General features: G+C 56.3%; 2 protein-coding genes across 2 annotated transcripts; one reads left to right on the top strand and one right to left on the bottom strand.

The window, feature by feature from the left end:
- Positions 1-7208: 7208 nt before the first annotated feature.
- Positions 7209-7967, bottom strand: GLRG_05008 (AIG2-like family protein; the record flags this gene model as incomplete). Its single annotated transcript, XM_008095693.1, has 4 exons — positions 7209-7303; positions 7395-7818; positions 7878-7885; positions 7937-7967. The coding sequence occupies 4 exons, from the start codon at positions 7965-7967 to the stop codon at positions 7209-7211; spliced, it is 558 nt and encodes a 185-aa protein (XP_008093884.1).
- A 955-nt stretch (positions 7968-8922) lies between these two features.
- On the top strand, positions 8923-20683 carry GLRG_05007 (FAT domain-containing protein; the record flags this gene model as incomplete). The annotated part of the gene is made up of 4 exons (XM_008095692.1): positions 8923-8977; positions 9088-9245; positions 9297-11692; positions 11734-20683. The coding sequence occupies 4 exons, from the start codon at positions 8923-8925 to the stop codon at positions 20681-20683; spliced, it is 11559 nt and encodes a 3852-aa protein (XP_008093883.1).
- Positions 20684-20978: the final 295 nt, after the last annotated feature.

The raw sequence follows: 20978 nt of genomic DNA, 5'->3' as shown, positions 1-20978 counted from the left end.
CCAAGGCGTCCAAGGCCGCATGCCGCCCCTCCAATATCTATCATTCCGGGTACTTACAGTGTCTTCTCGCTTTGTCTGCCGGGGAAGCTTGGACGTGGCGGGTTTGTTTCAACAAAGTGGTTGATATGAAGGTTAAGAATCGGATAATCGATGGGTCTCGAAGATTCGTTTGTCTTGTTCGTTTGTTCCGGAAAGGATGGAAGTGCACCAGGCGAGTTGGAGATGATGAAAGATTCGAAAGAACTAAGGACTAGCCTTGTGGTTGAATGAGAGATGAGAGAATGTAAGATGTCGAAAATGACAAACTCTTTCAAGCTCACTGAAGGAATGTGAGAAGATGTGATGGTCCGGGAGGATGAGGAGCAAAAAGAGAATGTGAGGTTGGAAGAAGGCCGGGTCTTATAATAGGCAAGACAGGCCGAAAAGATGTGATGATGGAGGAAAGGAAGTGCTACGTAGTAGCAAGTAGTGACTGACAAGGCCCACGGACAGAAGATGCCGAGCTTGGAAGAGTGAGCAGGGATGGATGGGGAAAGGAGGGGCAAAAAGCACTAAGCACGGCTGCAAAGAACGGCGGTAATCCCAGAACGATTGGAGAATGATAGACGTGAGGTCGGACCGGAGGATGGAGAGGTGGAAAGAGTGGTCCACTTGGGACGGGAGAGACATGGCGTTCTTTTTAGATGGGCGTTGAGGCTATGGGCCAGTCAAGACCAGGCATGGGCATCAGCCCAAGGGGATTTGAGGCATGGTGGGTCGACCGAGAGGAACAGGGGCAGGCCGTTGAAGAAGGAGAAGCGACGACTTGAGCCTATGATAGGCCGGAGACGTACCCCTCGGCTTGTTTCGACATGCCACAAGAGAAGGGACTAAACATTCTTGAGAGTGGGCAGGGGTGGGGGAAAGGATGGAAGGGCGGAGCCGTGGACCATGGACCATGCCGTGGAGCATCTAGGGCCCGGCTGTTGTCCGCCTGTCGGCCTTGACTAAGGGCTCGCGGGAGAGACCAAGGCAGTGAGACCATGCCAGGTTCTTGAGAGATGGATGGATGCGAGTGAGTGAGTGTGTGTGTGTAGGCATGGTGGGACGGGGATCTTGCAGCAAGGCGCGCATGGTGCGTTGCGCTGTGTTCTTTTCGAGCGGCGGATGCCCCTGACTAAACTCGTCCGAGGAGGAGCCAAGGACAGCCAAAGGCGGGGTGAGAAAGGAGGGTGTCCTCGCGTGCGTCTGTGGATCACGGTTGCGAGTGGTATAAGGTGTATAGGGAGGGATTGGCGAGGAGTTTTCCAAGGTGTCGTTGACTGAGAGGCTTGAATGGCTGGGACGATGTGGAAAGAGAGACAAGTGACACCGAGGAGAGAGGCACTACTGGACTAGCGTGATGCGTAGGGGGTGAGTGAAGGGGGGGGGGGATGTCCGTGACAGGGGTCATGGAGGAAGGTACTAGGTTAGTTCAAGAAGCAGGGAGCATGGGTGCATACTGTGGGTCTCGACATCCGGGACCCACAAGACGATGTGGTACGTATCCTTCCTTTTTTCGGTGAGCAATGAGATCCCATTGGCTGCCTGGGGCACGAAGAAGACGGCGAAGAAGAAGAAGAAGGCATGCCTGTCGGAGTACGTACCCGCACCTCGGGTGGCGTAGCGTATTTAGCCACCAGCTCATCCAGTGCGCGGTTTCCCTACTGCGTCAGGGAAGGAGGGGGGGACAGGAGATATAGTACCTATGCGTGTGCTATGTAACCATGTGTTTTCCTTTTGGTGGTTTGATGGCAGCCTATACCGGACTGTAGTCGTTGCTCTACGGTAGTGTACCGGTATAATAGCGGTGGGTGTGGGTGGGAGACACTGAAGCGCTGAGAGATGCAGCTTCCTAGACAGGAGAAGCATCAAGATGGCGGCGACTACTGCAAGGCACCATCTGCGAGTTGACCACAGCTGCAGTGTAATGTACCTATTCGGAGTGAGAAACGGTGAGCGAACAAACAGCCATCCCCACCTCCACTAGGTAGTTTGCGGTGCTTTCGGATGCCCAGCAGCGCGATGGCCCGAACCACCGAGCTTTTTGGTTCCCGTCCTCTCTACATTGGTATTTCGTCCATACTATCCATCTCGGTGTAGTGTACGGATAGGAGGTATTCATTCGTACGCATATCGCCCTCTCCGACATCCCGAGTCTAGAATAGAAGAGGAGGTGCCAGCGCTGCAGCCATCCCGCACCGATCGACGGATGACAGGTCAGTTGCCTCGTTAAACCCTTCCCCCCCCCAAAGGATGGGCTCACACGTGCACACTGCCTCCGACACTTTGACTTTCTATGGCAGCAAACAGACGGCGGCAATGCGGCTCGTCTCTGGACCGCCATGCACCTGACAGCCGGGGCTGGACTGGGATCGCCAGAAGGCGAGAAACCATTTCAGAATCAATGCAGTCCAGTCCCTTCCAGACCGTCGCCCGTTTTGGCAACAGGCGGCCTCCAATCAGGACATGCCGAACCTGGGATTCGGGCGGCCAAGTTGCTGCGGCCTCGCTTACCCAGAGCCTTGGTGGCGGCCACTCAGATCCCTAGCATGCTCTCGTGGAAAAATACGTCACGGTGCGGCGCAACCTTGCCTGACCACATTGGCTACAGGGGCCGCCGAGGACCTTTCAGGACGCCCAGTTATCCATGTCTTGCTGGATAGAGTGTCCCCCCTGTCACCTACTTGGGATGCGCAGGGGCTGGTGGGAGTCATTCCAGATGGAGCCTAACGCCAAAAAGGGGCAGGGGAGGGGGGGCTTAAAACCCGGTACCGGCCAAGGACTGGCCTTCATTGGTGTCGCTCTGGGAAGTCCTCCTCTCGCCGCCCCGTCCTGTCCAATAGGAGCTATGCTCGTATGGCGCGGGTGATGGGTGAGAGCACGGAGCTCAACAGAGAAGGGTAATCCCACAATCAGGGATCGGAAACCGAGAGTCGACAATGACAAGGGGCCTGCTGGGCAAGGGATACAGAAGAGGAAGAAAAGGGGCGCGGATGATGTCCAAATGTCAGGCTCGTCGAGTCATCGGGCTGCCGAGTTCCGGCATGCATTCCTATCTGAATGAACCAAACTGGAGGAAACGACTTCAAGCCAAGACAAGAAGAGAGAGGAGAGCTTTCGGAACCAATGATGAGTCGGCGGTCCGCACCGTTTGCCAAAACGTCTCGAGTGAAGAAACACGAAAACACTGAGGCGACGGTGTGTTCCAGTCCAAGCCGAAAACGAGACATGTAAACGGGTAGGCATCTACGTAGCAGAGCCGGCGAGGACTGGAACGCAGCACCGCAGGTAGGTAGAGACGTTGGCACGGGGCGCCCACCTCTTCCCATCCATCCAGCCAACGCTCAAACTCAACTCAACTCAGCTTACCGATCACCGATACCGAGAGACACCTAGAACACACACACATTGTCAAGAGAGACATGGACATGCCAGGAAAATGTAGCGCCGTGTACGCGCCGCACGTATTGTACGCTAGGTATTGGCTAGGCCATATCCCTCCCGCCCATTGTGCGCATTGTCAGTCGAGTAAACTAAACCAAAGCCAAGACCCCGATGTTGAACGAAGTCACGTTGATCGACGGGATTCTCCCGAGTCAGTGATGGGTCATCCCCGCTGAGCGGGCGAGCTCCATGTGTGTTTGTGTTGACATCGGTCCTCCCGCGCCTTGGCCCGTCTACCTTCCTAGTACGTGTACACCGAGGTAGGCAGACAACCCCAGGTAGGGCAGTATACGGAGTACTTGGGTGTAATACGTGTACGGATACTGAGGACAGCAAAGTGGGACCATTGCGCTGTTACTTACCCGCAGTCCTCAATATGCCACCTTCGTATTATGTAAGGCACCCACCTGTAAGTCGGCGTGACCGCCGTGGCAGTGTAGTTACTTACTTAAAGCATGGTACCTGAGCTGTTGGCCCGATAGTGGGGTCGTTTATATCCTTCTTTTTTTTTGTAAAAACGTTTAAGAAAAAGTGGACAGAGGCGTTATTAACGTACATCAAAATGAAACAAGAAATGAGGCGAAAGAGAGGCAAAGGAATTATGTTAAAAAAACAATATTTTGGAGGGAAAAAAGAAAACAACCTGGTGAGGGAGTGGGTTACCTACCACAGCCACTCATTCGCGTCTCTTTGCACATTTCCTCTTCTCGACTCTCAGTGCCGAGACCTCCCAAGTTGACGTGCATCCACTACCACTACAGGCAGGATCGCCCCTGTCACTGCTGCCCACCCATCAGATTCCCCGCTAAATCGGAAGACAGGCGGAGCCTTTCCAGCAGATCCTCCTTGGCTCGCGCAGAAGGAGGGTAGGGCAGAAGACCACTGCCAGGACGCTGACAGGGGTTCACGATTCTCGCTTGTCAGGGGTAGGGGGGACATTCACGAACCCCCGGCTGGGAGCCCTCCTGCCCACACATTTGAGGCCTTTTTGTCTTTTCCTCCACGTTTACAGATACCTAATCGTGGTCGAGGCAGGCCCTATTGGCCACCGCCGCTTGTGGCACATCCTACGTGGTAGTGCACCCAGGTTCTTGGGGCCATTCGTCCCCTTCTCGGGGGGAGAGATGACACTGCTGCCCCGCCCTTGCGCAGGAGCGAGGGGGTGAAACGAGGTCGGTTTCACGATACCCCAAGTTCGTCGCTTCTCCTTCGGACATTGAGCACTCAACCTGCGAGTCACTGACAGCGAATCAATGCCCCATCCGTCGTCACCTGTGCCATGTGCAATGCGACGTGGAAATGGTGAAGGGATCGTCTAGTTAGTGTACTGGATACCGCGGGCTAAGCTTTTTGGCAAGTTTTGTTTCTTCAGGCACCATTTTGCTTGCGATCGCGCGGGAAAGCGGGAGGCGGAGAAGGACATGCATACCTTGCTAGCCCTTGGGCGGGAGGGGGGTAGAGAAGATGATGACGCGATTCAAGCCAGGCACTCTGCGACCAGTCGTTTCTCGCCTTTGTCGACCAGAAGAACCTGACGTTGTCATGAGGAACACCCCCTTTGCGTTTGGGGTAAGCGCGCTGGAAACCCAGTCGTTTGACGATAACCGGACGACACGAATAGGACCCAACGCACATCCAAGCACCATCGACCTAGGGCCCTGCTGCCGGCCTAGTCGACCCGGCCTTTGCCCGACCATAGCGGGATATTTCACCGGCTGTCGTCCACTGTAACGTTGAGCGATCGCCACCCCGTGCCCACCATCGAAATCCCGGATGGATGTGGCCCGAACTTTCACGGCCGAGTGGGGACTTGGTGACAGGGCTCGTAAAAAAAAAAGGGGGGGGCTCATCGCACAAGGAGGCATGACTTGTCGTCGCCATTTGGTTACTCCATCGGAACTGCGTGCGGCGCAGTATGTAGTCACGTAGTGCAGTGTAAACTACCTACGTGTGGTGTGGCACGGCCTCCCCTTGTCCATGTACATCTTCATCTGCGCGATCCCCGGTCCACGTAGGCTTGCGTCGTCCGAACATTCTTCGACAGAAACACCTTCCCCTCTAGGTACCTTCTTTCGCTCTGGTCCGTCCATGCCCCCTGCTGCTGCCTTCCGTGGACATCGCAGCTGGTTGGGCACAGAGCATTCGGGCCAGACTCGACAAGCGCCGTCTAAGCAGAAGATCCGAGAGGGGCGGCTGACGGCTCTGTTCCGCAAAGGATAACACTGAGAGCACCAAGGGCGCTGAGCGTGCTTGCTTGGGCTGGTCAGCGCCGTTTGTCTTTGCACACATCTTTGGACGATCTGGCTGAACCGAGTCTCGTACTTGTGACGCCGATCAACCATCAGCGCACACAGCCCAGTGTCGTACCAGCTACGAAACGACGCCATCCCGCGGGTACGCATGAACTCCCCAGCTTGGCTTCGATGCCACCCGCTCGCTCCTTGCTAGGTAACACCTAGGTACGCTATCCGACTCTGTTTAGTAGCAAGCAGCCCGGTCGCCGTCAACTGAAATCATAGAACGGCACGTATCAACATTAGCGGGGGTCTCCCAGCCGAACGCCATTTTCAGCATTTGGGCATGAATGATCGTCTCTGAGCCACAGGGAGAAACATCGGACTCAATTTAGAAGGCAACGACGCCACCGCAATCGCGCACCTGCGCCTCTGCGCCCCTGTCCGGAGTCGCTTTGCGAGCATCGCGTGTGGCTCTCTGTGGCTTCCCTGCATTGCCTTGCCTGCCGGAGCCACAGAGCTTGCATTTCCTGTGGCTAGTTCTTCGTGCTTCCCGAGATGCGGGCCAGCTTGTGGTACGTGGCACCGCGCATCCCGTACCTAAATTACCTCCCCCCGCTTGCTTGTGCTTCGTAACTACAGACAGTACGGATACATAGTACCTAGGTAGGTGGTTTACCTAGGGAGGATCGATATCATGCATTCCCTTTCGTTCTTCATCGGATGCCTCAACAGCATCCTTGCACAGCTGGAATGAGAGGCAGCCGCCTCGGGCGACCGGCATTCCTGGTGGTTAGAATGCGGGGCGGCATTATTCACGAGGCAGCACTTTACACCTCCTTTGGCCTCCACGACGCGCCAGCGCCTGCTCGGGAGCCAACGACGTGCGAGTGCCGCGGCTCGTCCGTCATGGCATGATTTCAGCCGCTCAACAGGATCCAGCTCGAATGTTACTCAGAAGGTTTGCACAAGCGTGAACCCCGTAGAGTTCTTCCTGTCTGGTCAGCTGGTATTAGTCCGACCTCAACCTTGGTTGCCGCCAACATCACCAGGGTTATTTCGCAGATTGATGACTCTCTCCTTGGATCGTCGCATTGCCGCCACGAACTCGGCCCGACAGCGACGTCATATCACTCAGCTCATCGCTTCGAGAGGTGGCGCCCGAGGCTGCAGTCCTGCCCATCAAGACCGGCGGCAGTCGTCAGCATATGATTAGGTGAAAATTGTCTTCTATTCGCTGTCATCACGTCCTTGTTTGATCTATCTATCGACTTCGTAATCGCGGTGTGTTGTTGTTCATGGGCGGCCGGCGGCACTAGGTTCCCCCCTCTCTCTCTCCAATGCCGTGAGCCGGTGCTGGCTTGTCCGTCCCACACCGCCCCGAGGGACCCAGTCGCCGACCTGCGTCAGCCGCCTGGTTGGGAGCCCATCAAATAATGCCGTTTGCCGCCATGCACGAAGGGGGGAAAAGAGCAAGACGAGTCATGCTTGCTGCGAGCCTTCCTACTCTTAGGCACCATTCTGCTTGACCGCATCGTCCTTGTCGTCGTGGCCCTGGGTGTCCTCGTGTTTGGTCTTCTCGAACTCTGCAGAGTCGGTGCAGCCTAGTGCGGGTTCGTCCAGGATGTTAGCGGTGACACGACCAAGGGAGCGCTTCCACGGCGGCTTCGTCAGCGGAAGGGGGGACTCGCTCACCCTCAAAGACGTAGCTCTCGCGCGTCCAGATGTGCATCTTGTCCCTGCGGAACTCGTCGAACGACCACTCCCGGCGCTCCAGAAACTCCGGGCGCTTGTAGATGTAAGCTGTGGCCTCCTTTTCCTCCTCTCCCTCCTGGCCGCCACTCCCACCGCCTTGGAGCTTGACCTTGACGACCTTCTTCTCGTACTCGGAGCCCTCGAAAAGGTCGAGCTTGGAGACGTTGGCATCCGTGAGGCCCGTCGCGTAGATGCCGAGCACGGAGCCGCCCTCCTCGGGGATCATGCCCGGGTATGCGGCGTCCTGGACGCGGTGGCGCGTGTGGCCGGTCAGCACGGCCGGGGTGAAGGTGTAGAGGTCCTTGATGGCCTGGGGAGGGTTGCTGTCGCCCTGTACCACGGTGAAGAAGACCTTGGGCTCCATCTTGGGGCGATGTTAGTGGGTGCGGTGCACTCGGCTTGTCCATACTGGGATTCACTGACCAAGGTGCCTGTGTAGGAATGTTAGTCTCGTGACACGAATATTTAGATGAGGTACTTACCGTAGAAGAAGGCAGTATGCGGTCCACTCATGGTGACGGTGTTGCGCAGCGGTGATACACGAAGCTGTGATGCTCTGGTTCTTGTATGAGCAGATTGACTTCCGAAAATGACGCACCAAATGTGTGCGGGTTTGTATGACCGATGCTGAGAACAGATCACTCCTCGTATCAAGCGAAGTAGAGTTTGGTGTAGAGAAGTTACTCACCGGTGTTGGCCGGCTTCTAGCAGCCTTAGATATACCCCGTCAAGCTGGATGGTGGGTTGATGGAGAAAGTCGTAGAAAGGTAAGGTGAAACACCAACTCCGTTTACTGAGGAAGATGTCTAAGGAGTTGCCCAAAGACAGAAACACGTTGGGTATTATCACTCAAAGAACAGGAAAACCACACAAAGCAAAGAAAAACGAGGCTGAACAAGTGACGAAAGAGTAAAGTGCGACCCCGGCCCACCTCCGAGCCACCGGCATCCACCAGAACTACGGCACCGGCGATAAGAGCTTTCCCCAGGTGCAAGCAAGCCGATAAGCAGGGTCACCGCGGCCCGGGTGCTCTCCGAGTGGGGCGCTAGCGCCGGATCAAAGTTCTTCAATGTCCTAGCGCAGAATGAATTGGCGACTGCTCCCCCCAGCTTCGCGACTGCCTTTGGGAAATTTGAAAGTTCACGTCGAGCCTGGGCCTCCAAATCCATCAAGTCAAGCCGCGCGATCTTGAGCCACTGGGAAAACAAACCCTGGCCAACCCCCCACCATAAGACACTGGCGAAGGCAATTCTAATTGCACAATTACCTTCGGCCTTTCTCGTTTCCCTTCAAAAGCAGAGATTTTTCTTCCTTCTTCATCTACGAGCGATACCCCTCCGTTTCCGACGCGCGCGCGCACCTACGTATTCTCATCTCAGCCTCGTTGCGACACGAACCAACCCGCGATACCCTGCTCCCCCACGCATGGGAGCGAACCACGCGTCCCCAAGGGGCCATTGAAGCCGCGATGTCGGGAACGACAATTGACGATGTCGTGAAGCGGCTCAGCAGTCCGGAAACGGGTACGAAACAACCCCTCGTGCGATGCGATTCCTCCACACCCCGGGACCCCGCCAGAGGTGGAGGCGCACTTCGTCCGTCATGACCTTACTGACATGTGCTTGTGTTGCAGATGCGAGAATCAAGGTAGAGGCGGCGACTACCTTGCGCGACAGCTTAGACCACTACACGGCCGGTCCCATATACCCCCCCTTCCTCAAGCGATTGGTGCCCATATTCATCGCCATCCTTCGTGGACCATGCATCTTCCAGAGCAACTCCCCGGAGCAGGTGAGCTGTCCCGCATCAAAACCGATAGTGCGCTGCTGACATGGTTGGAAGAAACTGCGGAACTGCATACTGGAGGTCCTTCATCGACTGCCGACGACATCGTCCCCGACCGAACCCTTCGAACCGTACGCCGAGGAGGTTGTCGACCTGCTGATGCAACTGGTCCGGACGGACAACGAAGAGAATGCGACGCTATGCGTCAAGATCATCTCGGATGTCATGCGACATCAACACAAGGTGCTCGGCGGCAAGGTCCAGGCCTTCCTCAGCCTGATCCAGGAGCTCTTCGAGCAGATGGAGAAGGTCGTGCGCGAGCAGCTGGACAACACCTCCCTCTCGACCGCATCGAGCTCTGGCGCCCCATCGACGCCAGGAAGCTCCCAAACAAACTTCCAGTCGCCTCGTCCCGGTTCGCCCGTTGCCTCCGTCACAGATCTCGGCCCGGATCCGCAACAACAAAACAGGCTCCTGCTGAAGGGGATGCAGTCCTTCAAGATTCTGTCCGAGTGCCCCATCATAGTGGTTTCCGTCTTCCAGGTCTACCGGAACACTGTCGCTGCCAACGTCAAGGCTTTTGTTCCGCTTATTAAGGGGTTCCTCTGCCTCCAGGCAAGCGCGCAGAAGCAGGCTCATGCCGATGCCAAGGCCAGAGGACAGATCTTCACTGGTGTGAGCCCGTTGATCAAGAACCGTGCTGCCTTTGGGGAGTTCATCACGGCCCAGGTTAAGACGATGAGCTTTCTAGCCTACCTGCTGCGACAATACTCCCAACAATTGACCGATTTCTTGCCAACCCTTCCCGAGATCGTGGTACGACTCTTGCAGGACTGTCCCAGGGAGAAGTCCAGCGCACGGAAGGAGTTGCTTGTCGCAATACGACACATCATCAACTTCAACTTCCGCAAGATCTTTCTGCCAAAGATCGACGAGCTCCTGGACGAGAAGACATTGATCGGCGATGGACTGACAGTTTACGAGACTATGAGACCGTTGGCTTATAGTATGCTTGCCGATTTGATCCACCACGTCCGCGACAGTCTCACTCCGGAGCAGATCCGCAAGACGGTCGAGGTCTACACGAAAAACCTTCAGGATAATTTCCCGGGCACGAGCTTCCAAACCATGAGCGCTAAGTTGCTCCTGAATATGGCGGAATGCATCGCGAAAATGCCCAATAAGGTCGACGCACGGTACTACCTGATCATGATCCTCAACGCCATCGGCGACAAGTTCGTGGCCATGAATCGACAATATCCCAACGCAGTGAAGCTCTCGAAACTCTACGCCCAACAGGCCGCTGACGGAACCCAGGACAGCTACCTCGCGGACAAGGATCACCCCCCTGACTGGGACGAGACAGACATCTTCACAGCCATGCCGATCAAGACATCGAACCCCAGGGATAGAGGCGCTGACCCCGTTGCGGATAACAAGTTCTTGTTCAAGAACCTGATGAACGGTCTCAAGAATACCTTTTATCAGTTGAGGACATGCAATGTTAACAACGTCATCGATGTACAGAATGCTCCAGCACACTGGCAGGATGTCGCCTATGGCTTCACGGCTGAGGAGGTCAACGTTATAGTGAAGCTCTTCGGAGAGGGCGCTTACGTCTTCCGCTACTACGAAATCGAGAAGCCGGCTACCGAGTCCCAGTATATGTCACCTGTGGAATACATGGCCAACTTTTACATGGTGTCTAGCAGCAAGGAGGAGAAGGATCTCCTGGAGACGTTCGCCACAGTCTTCCACTGCATCGACCCGGCGACTTTCCATGAAGTCTTCCAGCAGGAGATTCCCCACCTGTACGATATGATTTTTGAGCACACAGCCTTGCTTCACATCCCCCAGTTTTTCCTCGCCAGCGAAGCGACATCACCTAGCTTCTGCGGTATGCTTCTGCGCTTCTTGATGGAGAGGATCGACCAAGTCGGTTCGGCGGACGTGAAGAAGTCGTCGATCCTCCTGAGGCTTTTCAAGCTAGCTTTTATGGCTGTCACGCTCTTTGCAAACCAAAACGAACAGGTGCTGCTTCCTCACGTCGTGGACATCGTCACCAAGTCGATCGAGCTGTCGACCAAAGCAGAGGAGCCGATGAACTACTTCCTGCTCTTACGGTCGCTGTTCCGAAGCATCGGTGGCGGCAAGTTTGAGCATCTCTACAAGCAGATTCTTCCTCTGCTTGAAATGCTGCTGGATGTCCTCAACAACCTGCTCTTGGCAGCAAGGAAGCCCGCCGAACGAGACCTCTACGTGGAGCTGTGCTTGACGGTGCCGGCACGGCTCAGCAACCTGCTGCCCCATCTCAGTTTCCTCATGCGGCCCTTGGTTGTCGCTTTGCGAGCTGGCACAGACCTTGTCGGCCAGGGGCTGAGGACTCTGGAGCTCTGTGTTGACAACCTCACCGCGGATTATCTCGATCCCATTATGGCTCCGGTGATCGACGAGTTAATGACGGCGTTATTCGACCACCTCAAGCCACCCGCAGGCACTTTCATGCTCACACCACCATGCGCATTCTGGGCAAGCTCGGAGGCCGGAATCGAAAGTTCATGACCGACGCGCAGCCTCTCAAGTACAAGGAGTACGCCGACGACCTGACCAGCTTTGATCTCCGCCTCATTGGATCAAAGAGAGACAGGGCCTTCCCGGCAGAGACGGGTGTCGACATGGCCATCAGGAAGCTCATGGAGCAACCGAAGGGCAACAAGGGCAACCAGTCCCGGCAGTACGACGGATATTACAAGAAGCAGTCATTCCATTTCATCAAGTCCCAGCTCAAGATGCGGATTGGCTTCGAGAACCTGCCCGACGACCTCCCGAGGCTCCTGCGTCTCCAGGCCCAAGATCTCGTCAGCAGAAAGATTGATTTTGACTTTTCTGCGTTTGAGACGTCTGACAAGGAGCGATCCATTCCCAAGAAGGACGAGCAGGATGATCTTGTTCGGCGCCTGCTCAAGGCAGTCATGTTTGCCGAATCCCTGCCAGAGTTCAAGGAAGACGCACAGGCGTTCCTCATGAATATCTGCAAGCACTTCACAATTGTCGAGGTCGGCCGGGCCTTGATCGACGTCAAGCGGGCCTACAGCCCGTTCGACCCAAATGCCGGAGAGGGCCCACTCTTTATTGATACCCGGGTACTCTCCGATGCGATTGTGGAGTCCTTGGCTTCGGACCACCCTGAAGTGCGAGAGTCTGCGCAGCGTGCTATCCGCGAAGTGTACGACTCTGCGGCCACAATCTTCGGATCCCAACACAGTGTTGCCAGGCTGCCCTTCTTCAACAACCTGAGCGCGACCTTCTGCCATGGTTGCTACGAGGAGGAGTGGTTCACCAAGACTGGTGGTTCCCTCGGCATCAACTTCCTGCTTACCGAGCTGGACCTTGGTGACCAATGGGTCGCGAGCAAGCAGATCGAGTTCATTCGGTCGCTCATGTACGTCATCAAGGACATGCCCCAGGATCTCCCCGAGAAGACTAGAAGATCGGCTCAGGTCACCCTGGAGACTTTGCTGCAGAGGATCACAAAGAACATCAAGAAGGAGGATGCAATGCCCCAGCAAAACCCGGGTCAGCCGCCGCAGCAGAGGTCTCGCCTCGCCCAGATCTGCATGCAATTCAACACAGAACTGGCACACATGAACCGCCACGTTCGAGAGACCGCGAAGCGATCCCTCGAGTTGATTGCCAAGGCGGCCAACTGTGCCGTCTGGGAGCTGATCGAGCCCTACAAGGAGCGATTCCTCCAGCCCATCTACTCCAAGCCTCTCCGCGCGCTGCCGTTCCCTATTCAGATCGGCTACATCGACGCAATGACTTACCATATGACTCTGAGAAAGGAGTGGGTTACGTTTGACGACAACTTGACTAGATTACTTATGGAGTCTCTGGCCTTGGCCGACGCGAGCGACGAGTCTCTGGCCAACAAGCCGGGGGAGTTCAGGACGCACGAATACATCGTCAACCTGCGGGTAGCGTGCATCAATATCCTCAGCACCGCCACCAGCTTTGAGGAGTTCGCTCCCCTCAAGCAAGGGAGCAACCCCACTCGGTCCAAGATCGTCTCGGTCTTCTTCAAGTGCCTGTACTCGGACTCGAAGGCCACCATCGACGCTGCCAACAGCGCGCTCAAGAACACACTCGAGGCCCACCAAAAGCTTCCCAAGGACTTGCTGCAGGGAGGTCTCAGGCCGGTGCTTGCCAGTCTCCAAGATCCTAAGAAGCTCACTACTCACGGCCTGGACAACCTCGGTCGGCTTCTGAAGCTCCTTACGACGTACTTCAAGGTGGAGATCGGAGCGCGTTTGCTTGACCATGTGAAGGTCCTCGCGGACCCCACCGTTCTCCAGCAGCTCTCTTTTACCTTCTTCGAGCAGCATCCTCAGATGAAGGTCGTTGCCGCAGTCTTCAACATCTTCCACCTTTTGCCTCCCCAGGCGGAGGGATTCAAGCAACGGCTCATCGACCTGGCTCTGGAGTTGGAGGAGAAGCTGCGCCGAACCCACGAAAGCCCCTTCCGCGCGCCCCTGTACAAGTTCATCAACCGGTATCCCAACGAGATTTGGAACTTCCTGCTCCCCAAGATTGAAGACCTCAAGTATGGACGCTTTCTTGCTCAGGCTATCCGCCACCCCGAGAGCGGCCCCCTCAGAGAAGCGGCGGTTTCCAATATTCAGGCTTTGATCGACTGCTGCAACAGCACCATTACGCAGAACAAGGACACAAAGTTCGTCGCCGTCGTCAATGCCGTCCGCATCCTCTACTCCCTTACCGTGTCGCCCGGTACGGATAGGTGGCTGGAAAAGAAGGAGCACTTGAACTGGCTGAAGCAGGTTGGCAGGGAGTTGGAAAAGCAAATGCGAGCTCATACACTCGCGCCCAACCTCAGACTCCCGGCTTCCCAAGCGTCGGACCAGCTGATGGCCATCTTTATCAAGTCTCTGGAGCGCAACCCCAGAGATCTCGAATCACTCTTCAGCCTGGTGGACTCGGTCACGACGGACGACTTCCGCGCTCCGCAGCCTCTGATCGCCTACATCTACAAGAACGTCATCAGCAGCGACTCGCCCGAGTTCTGGAAGGCAACGGTCCTCAGATGTCTCGACGCGTACCCCCAGAAGAACGTCTCTCAAAAGATGAAATGCTTCTTGTTGCATTACATTGTCAACCCGATCGTTGCCATGGATGTCCAGAGGCACTGGAACCAGCCGCCACAGAGCAAGAGTCGCTTCATGGACAAGACCATCATCGATGCTGTCACGGCCAAGATTTGGAAGACGCACCAAGATACCAGTCAGCACGACGTTGACGATCTCACACAGCCCGGCATCGACCACACCAAGTTTGAGGTTCTCCAGCTGTCGGCTATGCTGGTGAAGTATCATTCCGTCATATTCCAGGAAGCCAGGAAAGACATCATTAAGAGTTGTTGGACTTTCATTCGATTGGATGATGTCATCAACAAACACGCCGCCTACGTCGTCATTGCATACTTTATCGCACTTTACGAGACACCGGTTAAGATAGTGACTCAGGTGTACCTTTCGTTGCTGAGGACGAATCAAAACGAAGGGCGGGCGTTAGTTACACAGGCTCTGGAGCTGGTGGCCCCCGTCCTACCGAAGCGCTTGGGCACGCAACCCAACGACAGGAACGCCGGATGGGCGCTGGCTCCTAGAAAGATCCTCGCCGACGAGGGCCAGAACATACAGCAGATGACCAGCATCTTCCACTTCCTGGTTAAGCACCCGGACCTTTTCTACGAGTCGAGGGACAAGTACGCCATGCTCATCATCTCATCGCTGCGTAAGATTGCGGCGCCCCCCAACCCTTCCAACGAATCTAAGAAGTTGGCGCTTAACATGATGTGGCTTCTTTGGCTTTGGGAGCAACGTCGTGTGGAAGGCAAGGGAGATGCGGTCCCCCGTTCCATCTCCGAGTCCCCGACTTCCAGGAAGCGGAAGCTGGACAGCAGCGACCAGCCCATGTCGTCTCCTCCTGCGGCTAGACAAAATCCGGAGCGGGCCGAGTACGTTATCCCGCCCATTGGCCGTCAGAAGATGATCAAGTACTTGGTCGAGTTTATTGCCCAGCTTAATGAGCGGTACCAGCTCCCCTCCACCCGGGCGAAGGATTCCGTTTCCACCAACGGCCCGGCCGTGCCGCCTGCGTCCAACGAGCTGTGCAAGAAGGCTATGAGCTTATTCTACAACCTCGTACAGCCCCAGTATTGGGGCGACCTGGACATCGATCTGTTCCCTAACGTCACCGATGTTGTCCTGGCCAGCGACAAGACTCAGACCATCCTCTCCGCCGACCCCTCGGACAAGGAGAAGTTCGACGAGAAGTTCATCACGAATATCATCAACACTCTCCAGGTTGTCCGCATAATCTTGAACTTCAAATCAGATGAGTGGATTGCAAAGAACATGCCATCGGTCCAGAAAGTCCTGGACAAGTGTCTGAAGAGTGAGAATCCCGAGCTGCAAGACTGCTTGCACCTTGCCGACAAAAAGTACGACGACGGCCGTGAGCTGAAGGCGATCATCCAGAGAGTCCTTGATGCTATCCCCGAGGATATTCCGATGGAGGATGCCGACGCCGAGGGCGAGACCGAGTCGCAGAACTCGGAGATCGTCAACTCCTTGTCGTCGATCGCCGGCGAGGCCATGGCGGCCGGCCACTACGGATCTGGAGTCAACATTCTGTGGTCGTTGGGCAACCGCAAACCCAGCGTCATTGACCAGCACATTCCCGTTCTGATGAAGGCTCTTCAGAGTAAACTGGCGCGAGAGCATGTGCAGCATTATACTGCCATCGCCAACCAGGCCGGGATGGCCCCTCGGACCCAGGACCCTAACACGCCGAGTGGGGAGATGTCCGCCTACGACCTCGAGGTATCGACCGCACTCATGCTCAAGGCCATCCAGGTCGTCGCACTGCGAATGGAGGTCTTGGGCGACAACCGGCGCCCGTTCCTGAGCGTTCTGGCGACGCTTGTCGAGAAGTCAATGCACATCCCGCTCTGCGAGGAGATCCTCAACATGGTGGAAGGATGGGTTTTCCGGTCGGAAGGCACATGGCCCACTCTCAAGGAGAAGACCGCGGTCCTTCACAAGATGCTGTCCTTTGAACACCGACAAGATTCGACGATGCTGACCAAGTTCCTGGAGCTGGTCATCCGTATCTACGAGGACCCCAAGATCACTCGGACGGAGTTGACGGTGCGTATGGAGCATGCGTTCCTGATCGGCACACGCGCTCAGGACGTTGACATGCGCAACCGCTTCATGGCCATCTTTGACAAGAGTCTTTCAAAGACCGCCAGCGCTCGTCTTGCCTATGTACTCACTTCCCAGAATTGGGACACGCTGGCTGACAGCTATTGGCTCGCTCAAGCTTCGCAGCTCCTCCTCGGCGCGGTTGAGCTGAACAACCCTATCCAGTTGCACTACGAGGACTTCAAGACTCTGCCGATCACTCAACTCTTCTCGATCCACGCCAAGGACAACAGAGAGCCTGCCAACATGGCGGACGACAAGTTTGACGCCTTGATGAGCGCCCATCGACGCTTCATGAGCGAGCTCGGCGAGGTCAAGGTACGAGACCTCATCGAGCCTCTGGTCCAGCTCCAGCACGTCGACGCGACGTTGGCGCATCAACTCTGGGTTGCCCTGTTCCCCATTTACTGGTCTGCGACGATGAAGGAGGAGCGTCACGATCTGGAGCGAGGCATGGTTGCGCTCTTGACCAAGGACTATCACAGCCGCCAGATTGATAAGCGACCGAACGTGGTTCAGTCCCTGCTTGAGGGTGCGGCCAAGGCTTGGCCTGAATGCAAGATTCCGCCGCACGTTCTCAAGTACGAGGCCAAGACGTACGATGCCTGGTACACCGCGCTCGTACAGCTTGAGAACGCGGCCATCAAACCAGAGATCGAGTCGGCAATCGTTCGTGAAAGCAACCTCGACGCGCTTGTGGAGCTGTATGCTTCTCTCCAGGAAGACGATCTCTTCTACGGCACATGGCGCCGACGATGCCAGTTTGTGGAGACAAACGCCGCTTTGTCCTACGAGCAGAATGGCATGTGGGACAAGGCGCAGAAGATGTACGAGGCCGCTCAGATAAAAGCTAGAACCGGCGTCATCCCCTTTTCCCAAGCCGAATACGTCCTCTGGGAAGACCACTGGGTTTTGTGTGCACAGAAGCTGCAGCAGTGGGAGATCCTGCAAGATTTTGCTAAGCACGAGAACTTCCAGGACTTGCTCCTCGAGTGTGCGTGGAGAAACAACACCGAGATGTGGCAGACGCAGGAGCACCGCGAGGCCTTGGACAACCTCATCAAGGGTGTTATGGACGCCCCGACACCGCGCCGTGCCTTCTTCCAAGCCTTCATGTCGCTTCTCAAGTTTTACAACAAGCAGGAAACGCCGCAGGAGTTTGCCAAGGCTTGCGACGAGGCTATCCAGCTGTCGATCAGGAAGTGGCACCAGTTGCCCAAGCGGCTGACCAAGGCACACATCCCTCTGCTTCAGAATTTCCAGCAACTGGTCGAGCTCCACGACGCGAGTGTCATCTGCAACAGTCTGGCCAGCACCAACCAGGCCAACCTGGATGTCAAATCTGGAGAACTAAAGCTTCTGCTCGGAGCTTGGCGCGACCGTCTGCCCAACGTCTGGGACGACATCACCGCCTGGCAAGACCTGGTCACCTGGCGTCAGCACATCTTCGGCCTCATCAATCAGACGTACCTCCAGCTGCTTCCCCAAGGAGGTGGGCAGAACGCCAGCGGCGCCTCGTTCGCCTACCGAGGGTACCACGAGACTGCCTGGATCATCAACCGCTTCGCACATGTCGCCCGTAAGCACAGCCTTCCAGAGGTTTGCATTACGCAGCTGAGCAGGATCTACACTCTGCCCAACATCGAGATTCAGGAAGCCTTCCTCAAGTTGCGAGAGCAGGCCAAGTGTCACTACGAGAATCCCGAGGAGCTCACGAGCGGATTGGACGTGATCAACAACACGAACCTCAACTACTTCAATCCGCCTCAGAAGGCCGAGTTCTACACCCTCAAGGGCATGTTCCTCGAGAAGCTCAAGCAGAAGGAAGAAGCCGATTCGGCCTACGGCACAGCCTTGTACTTTGACATCACGGCGGCCAAGGCTTGGGCCGAGTGGGGCTACTTCAACGAGCGCAAGTACAAGGAGGACCCGTCAGATATCAACTCGGCCCGCCAGGCGCTTACGTCGTATCTGCAAGCGGCCGGCAGCTACAAGAACGCCAAATCACGCAAGCTCATTGCCCGCATCTTGTGGCTGCTCAGCCTGGACGATGCCAACGGTTCCATCGCTGCTGGCTTTGACGACTTCAAGGGCGAAACTCCTGTTTGGTATTGGATCACCTACATTCCCCAGCTCATCACCGGCCTGGGCCACAAGGAGGCACCGAGGGTCCACCAGATCCTGATTAAGATCGCCAGGTCATACCCCCAAGCCCTGTACTTCCAGCTCCGCACCAACAGGGAGGACATGCTGGTCATCAAGAAGAACCAGGAAGCCAAGGAGAAGGCGCGCCAGCGCGCTCAATCTACCGTGTCCAACGGCAAGCCTAGCGCATCACCCCAACAACCAAAGCAGGACGGCATCGCCAAGCCGGATGCCTCCGGCTCGAGACCTGGCACCGCCAGTGGTGGTGACGCAAACGCCCCCGTCAAGAGCGAGGGCAACGACGCGAACGGCACTCCTGCTCCTCAGGCCAACGGTACCGGGGACCAGTCGGGTGCCGCCGGTCAGAAGAAGCCGCCATGGGAGCTTACCGAAGAGATTATGAGCGCCCTCAAGACGGCTTTCCCTCTCCTTGCGTTGTCAATGGAGACCATGGTGGACCAGATCCAGAAGCATTTCAAGTGCCCGCCCGACGAGGACGCGTACCGTCTTATCGTTGCTCTCCTCAACGACGCGCTGGCGTACGTCAGCCGCATGCCTTCCTCGTTTGCCAAGGACGTCAAGCTTCCCTCGGCCACCGAGACCAACATCACGCGCTTCGCCGAGACGATCCTTCCTGCTCATATCAAGAAGTCGTTCGAGGCCGATTTCGTCGACGTCAAGCCCACGATGTATGAGTACATCCACAAGCTGAGGCGCTGGCGCAACAAGTTCGAGGAGAAGCTCGACCGCCGTACCACGCGGGTTTCTCTCGAGGCCTTCTCGCCTCACCTCTCGGAATTCCGCTATCAGCGGTTCGATGATGTCGAGGTGCCCGGCCAATACCTGCAGCACAAGGACAAGAACCAGGACTTCATCCGCATCGAGCGCTTCTTGCCCAACGTTGACCTGGTGAGGTCGATCAGCGCCTCGTACCGTCGTCTCCAGATGCGCGGCCACGACGGAAGCATCCACTCGTGGGCTGTGCAGCACCCTGCTGCGAGACACTGCCGCCGCGAGGAGCGTATCTTGCAGCTGTTCAGACAACTGAACCAGACCTTGAGCAGAAGGAAGGAGAGCCGTCGCCGAGATCTCCAGTTCACTCTGCCCCTGATGGTTCCTCTGGCACCCCACATCCGTATCGTGCAGGAAGACACTTCATACATCACCCTCCAGAGCGTGTACGAGGACCACTGCCGCCGTCACGGCATGTCCAAGGACGACCCTGTATTATTCACCATGGAGAAGCTGCGCGGCGTTCTCGACACCAAGAACTCGGTAAGTACTGTGGTAACAGAGCAGTTGACAGAGCCTAACGATGCGCCACAGAAGCACGCTGAGCAAACCGCGACCGCTCGGCTCGAGGTGTTCCACGCCATCCAGGAGAAATGGGTGCCGCAGAACCTGGCGCTGGAATACTTCCAGCGGGCTTTCCCCGACTTTACCGAGTTCTGGCTGTTCCGCAGACAGTTCTCGTACCAGCTGGCGTCGCTCACCTTCATGACGTATATCCTCTACATGCACAACCGGTACCCGCAGAAGATCAACATCGCCCGCGGATCCGGCAACATTTGGGGATCGGAGCTCATGGCGTACATGAGCGCCGCGAAACCCTTCTTCCATAACCCGGAGCCAGTGCCGTTCCGACTCACGCCCAACCTTCAGACCCTGATGGGGCCGTTGGCGACGGAAGGTATCTTTAGCTGCGCCCTCATGGCCGTCGCGCGATGCCTCACGGAGCCCGAGTACGAGCTTGAGCATGCCCTTACGCTCTTTGTGCGCGACGAGATGATCTTCTGGTTCACGAGCTCGCACAGGACCGTGCAGATGACGGAGAACCAGCTCCGCGAGTCGGTGCAGGTCAATAGCGATTCGGTCGTCAAGCGCGCCGTCAGCTTGGCACAGAGCCCCGTGGGCAACTTGCCGGCCAACCAGACGGTTATTGACCTGATTGCAAAGGCTGTAAACCCCATGAATCTGGCCCAGTGCGATGCGCTCTGGATGCCATACTTGTAAGGGGACAGGATAATGAGAGAGAGAGAGAGAGAGAGAGAGGGAGGGAGAATTGGGGGGGTGGATATGTGTCTAAACGGGTTTCCTGTTGTATGATTTCAGCAAGGCGTTTTAGGGCGTGAAAGAAAATGACGGACGGCTCAAGGCATCAGTCTGTTATCTGGAGGGGGAGGAAAGGAGGGGAAAATGTATGCCTACCATGACGGTTCCCCCCCTATTTGTACTTGTACCGCCGTCCAGCACCAGAGAGCTCTACACATAATTAGTGCTCCATAGCGAAGCAAGATGCAGAGTATCG

Source organism: Colletotrichum graminicola, assembly GCF_000149035.1.
Source record: "Colletotrichum graminicola M1.001 genomic scaffold supercont1.16, whole genome shotgun sequence".
NCBI classification, from domain to species: Eukaryota; Fungi; Ascomycota; class Sordariomycetes; order Glomerellales; family Glomerellaceae; genus Colletotrichum; species Colletotrichum graminicola.
This window is presented reverse-complemented; position numbering and strand designations above follow the sequence as displayed.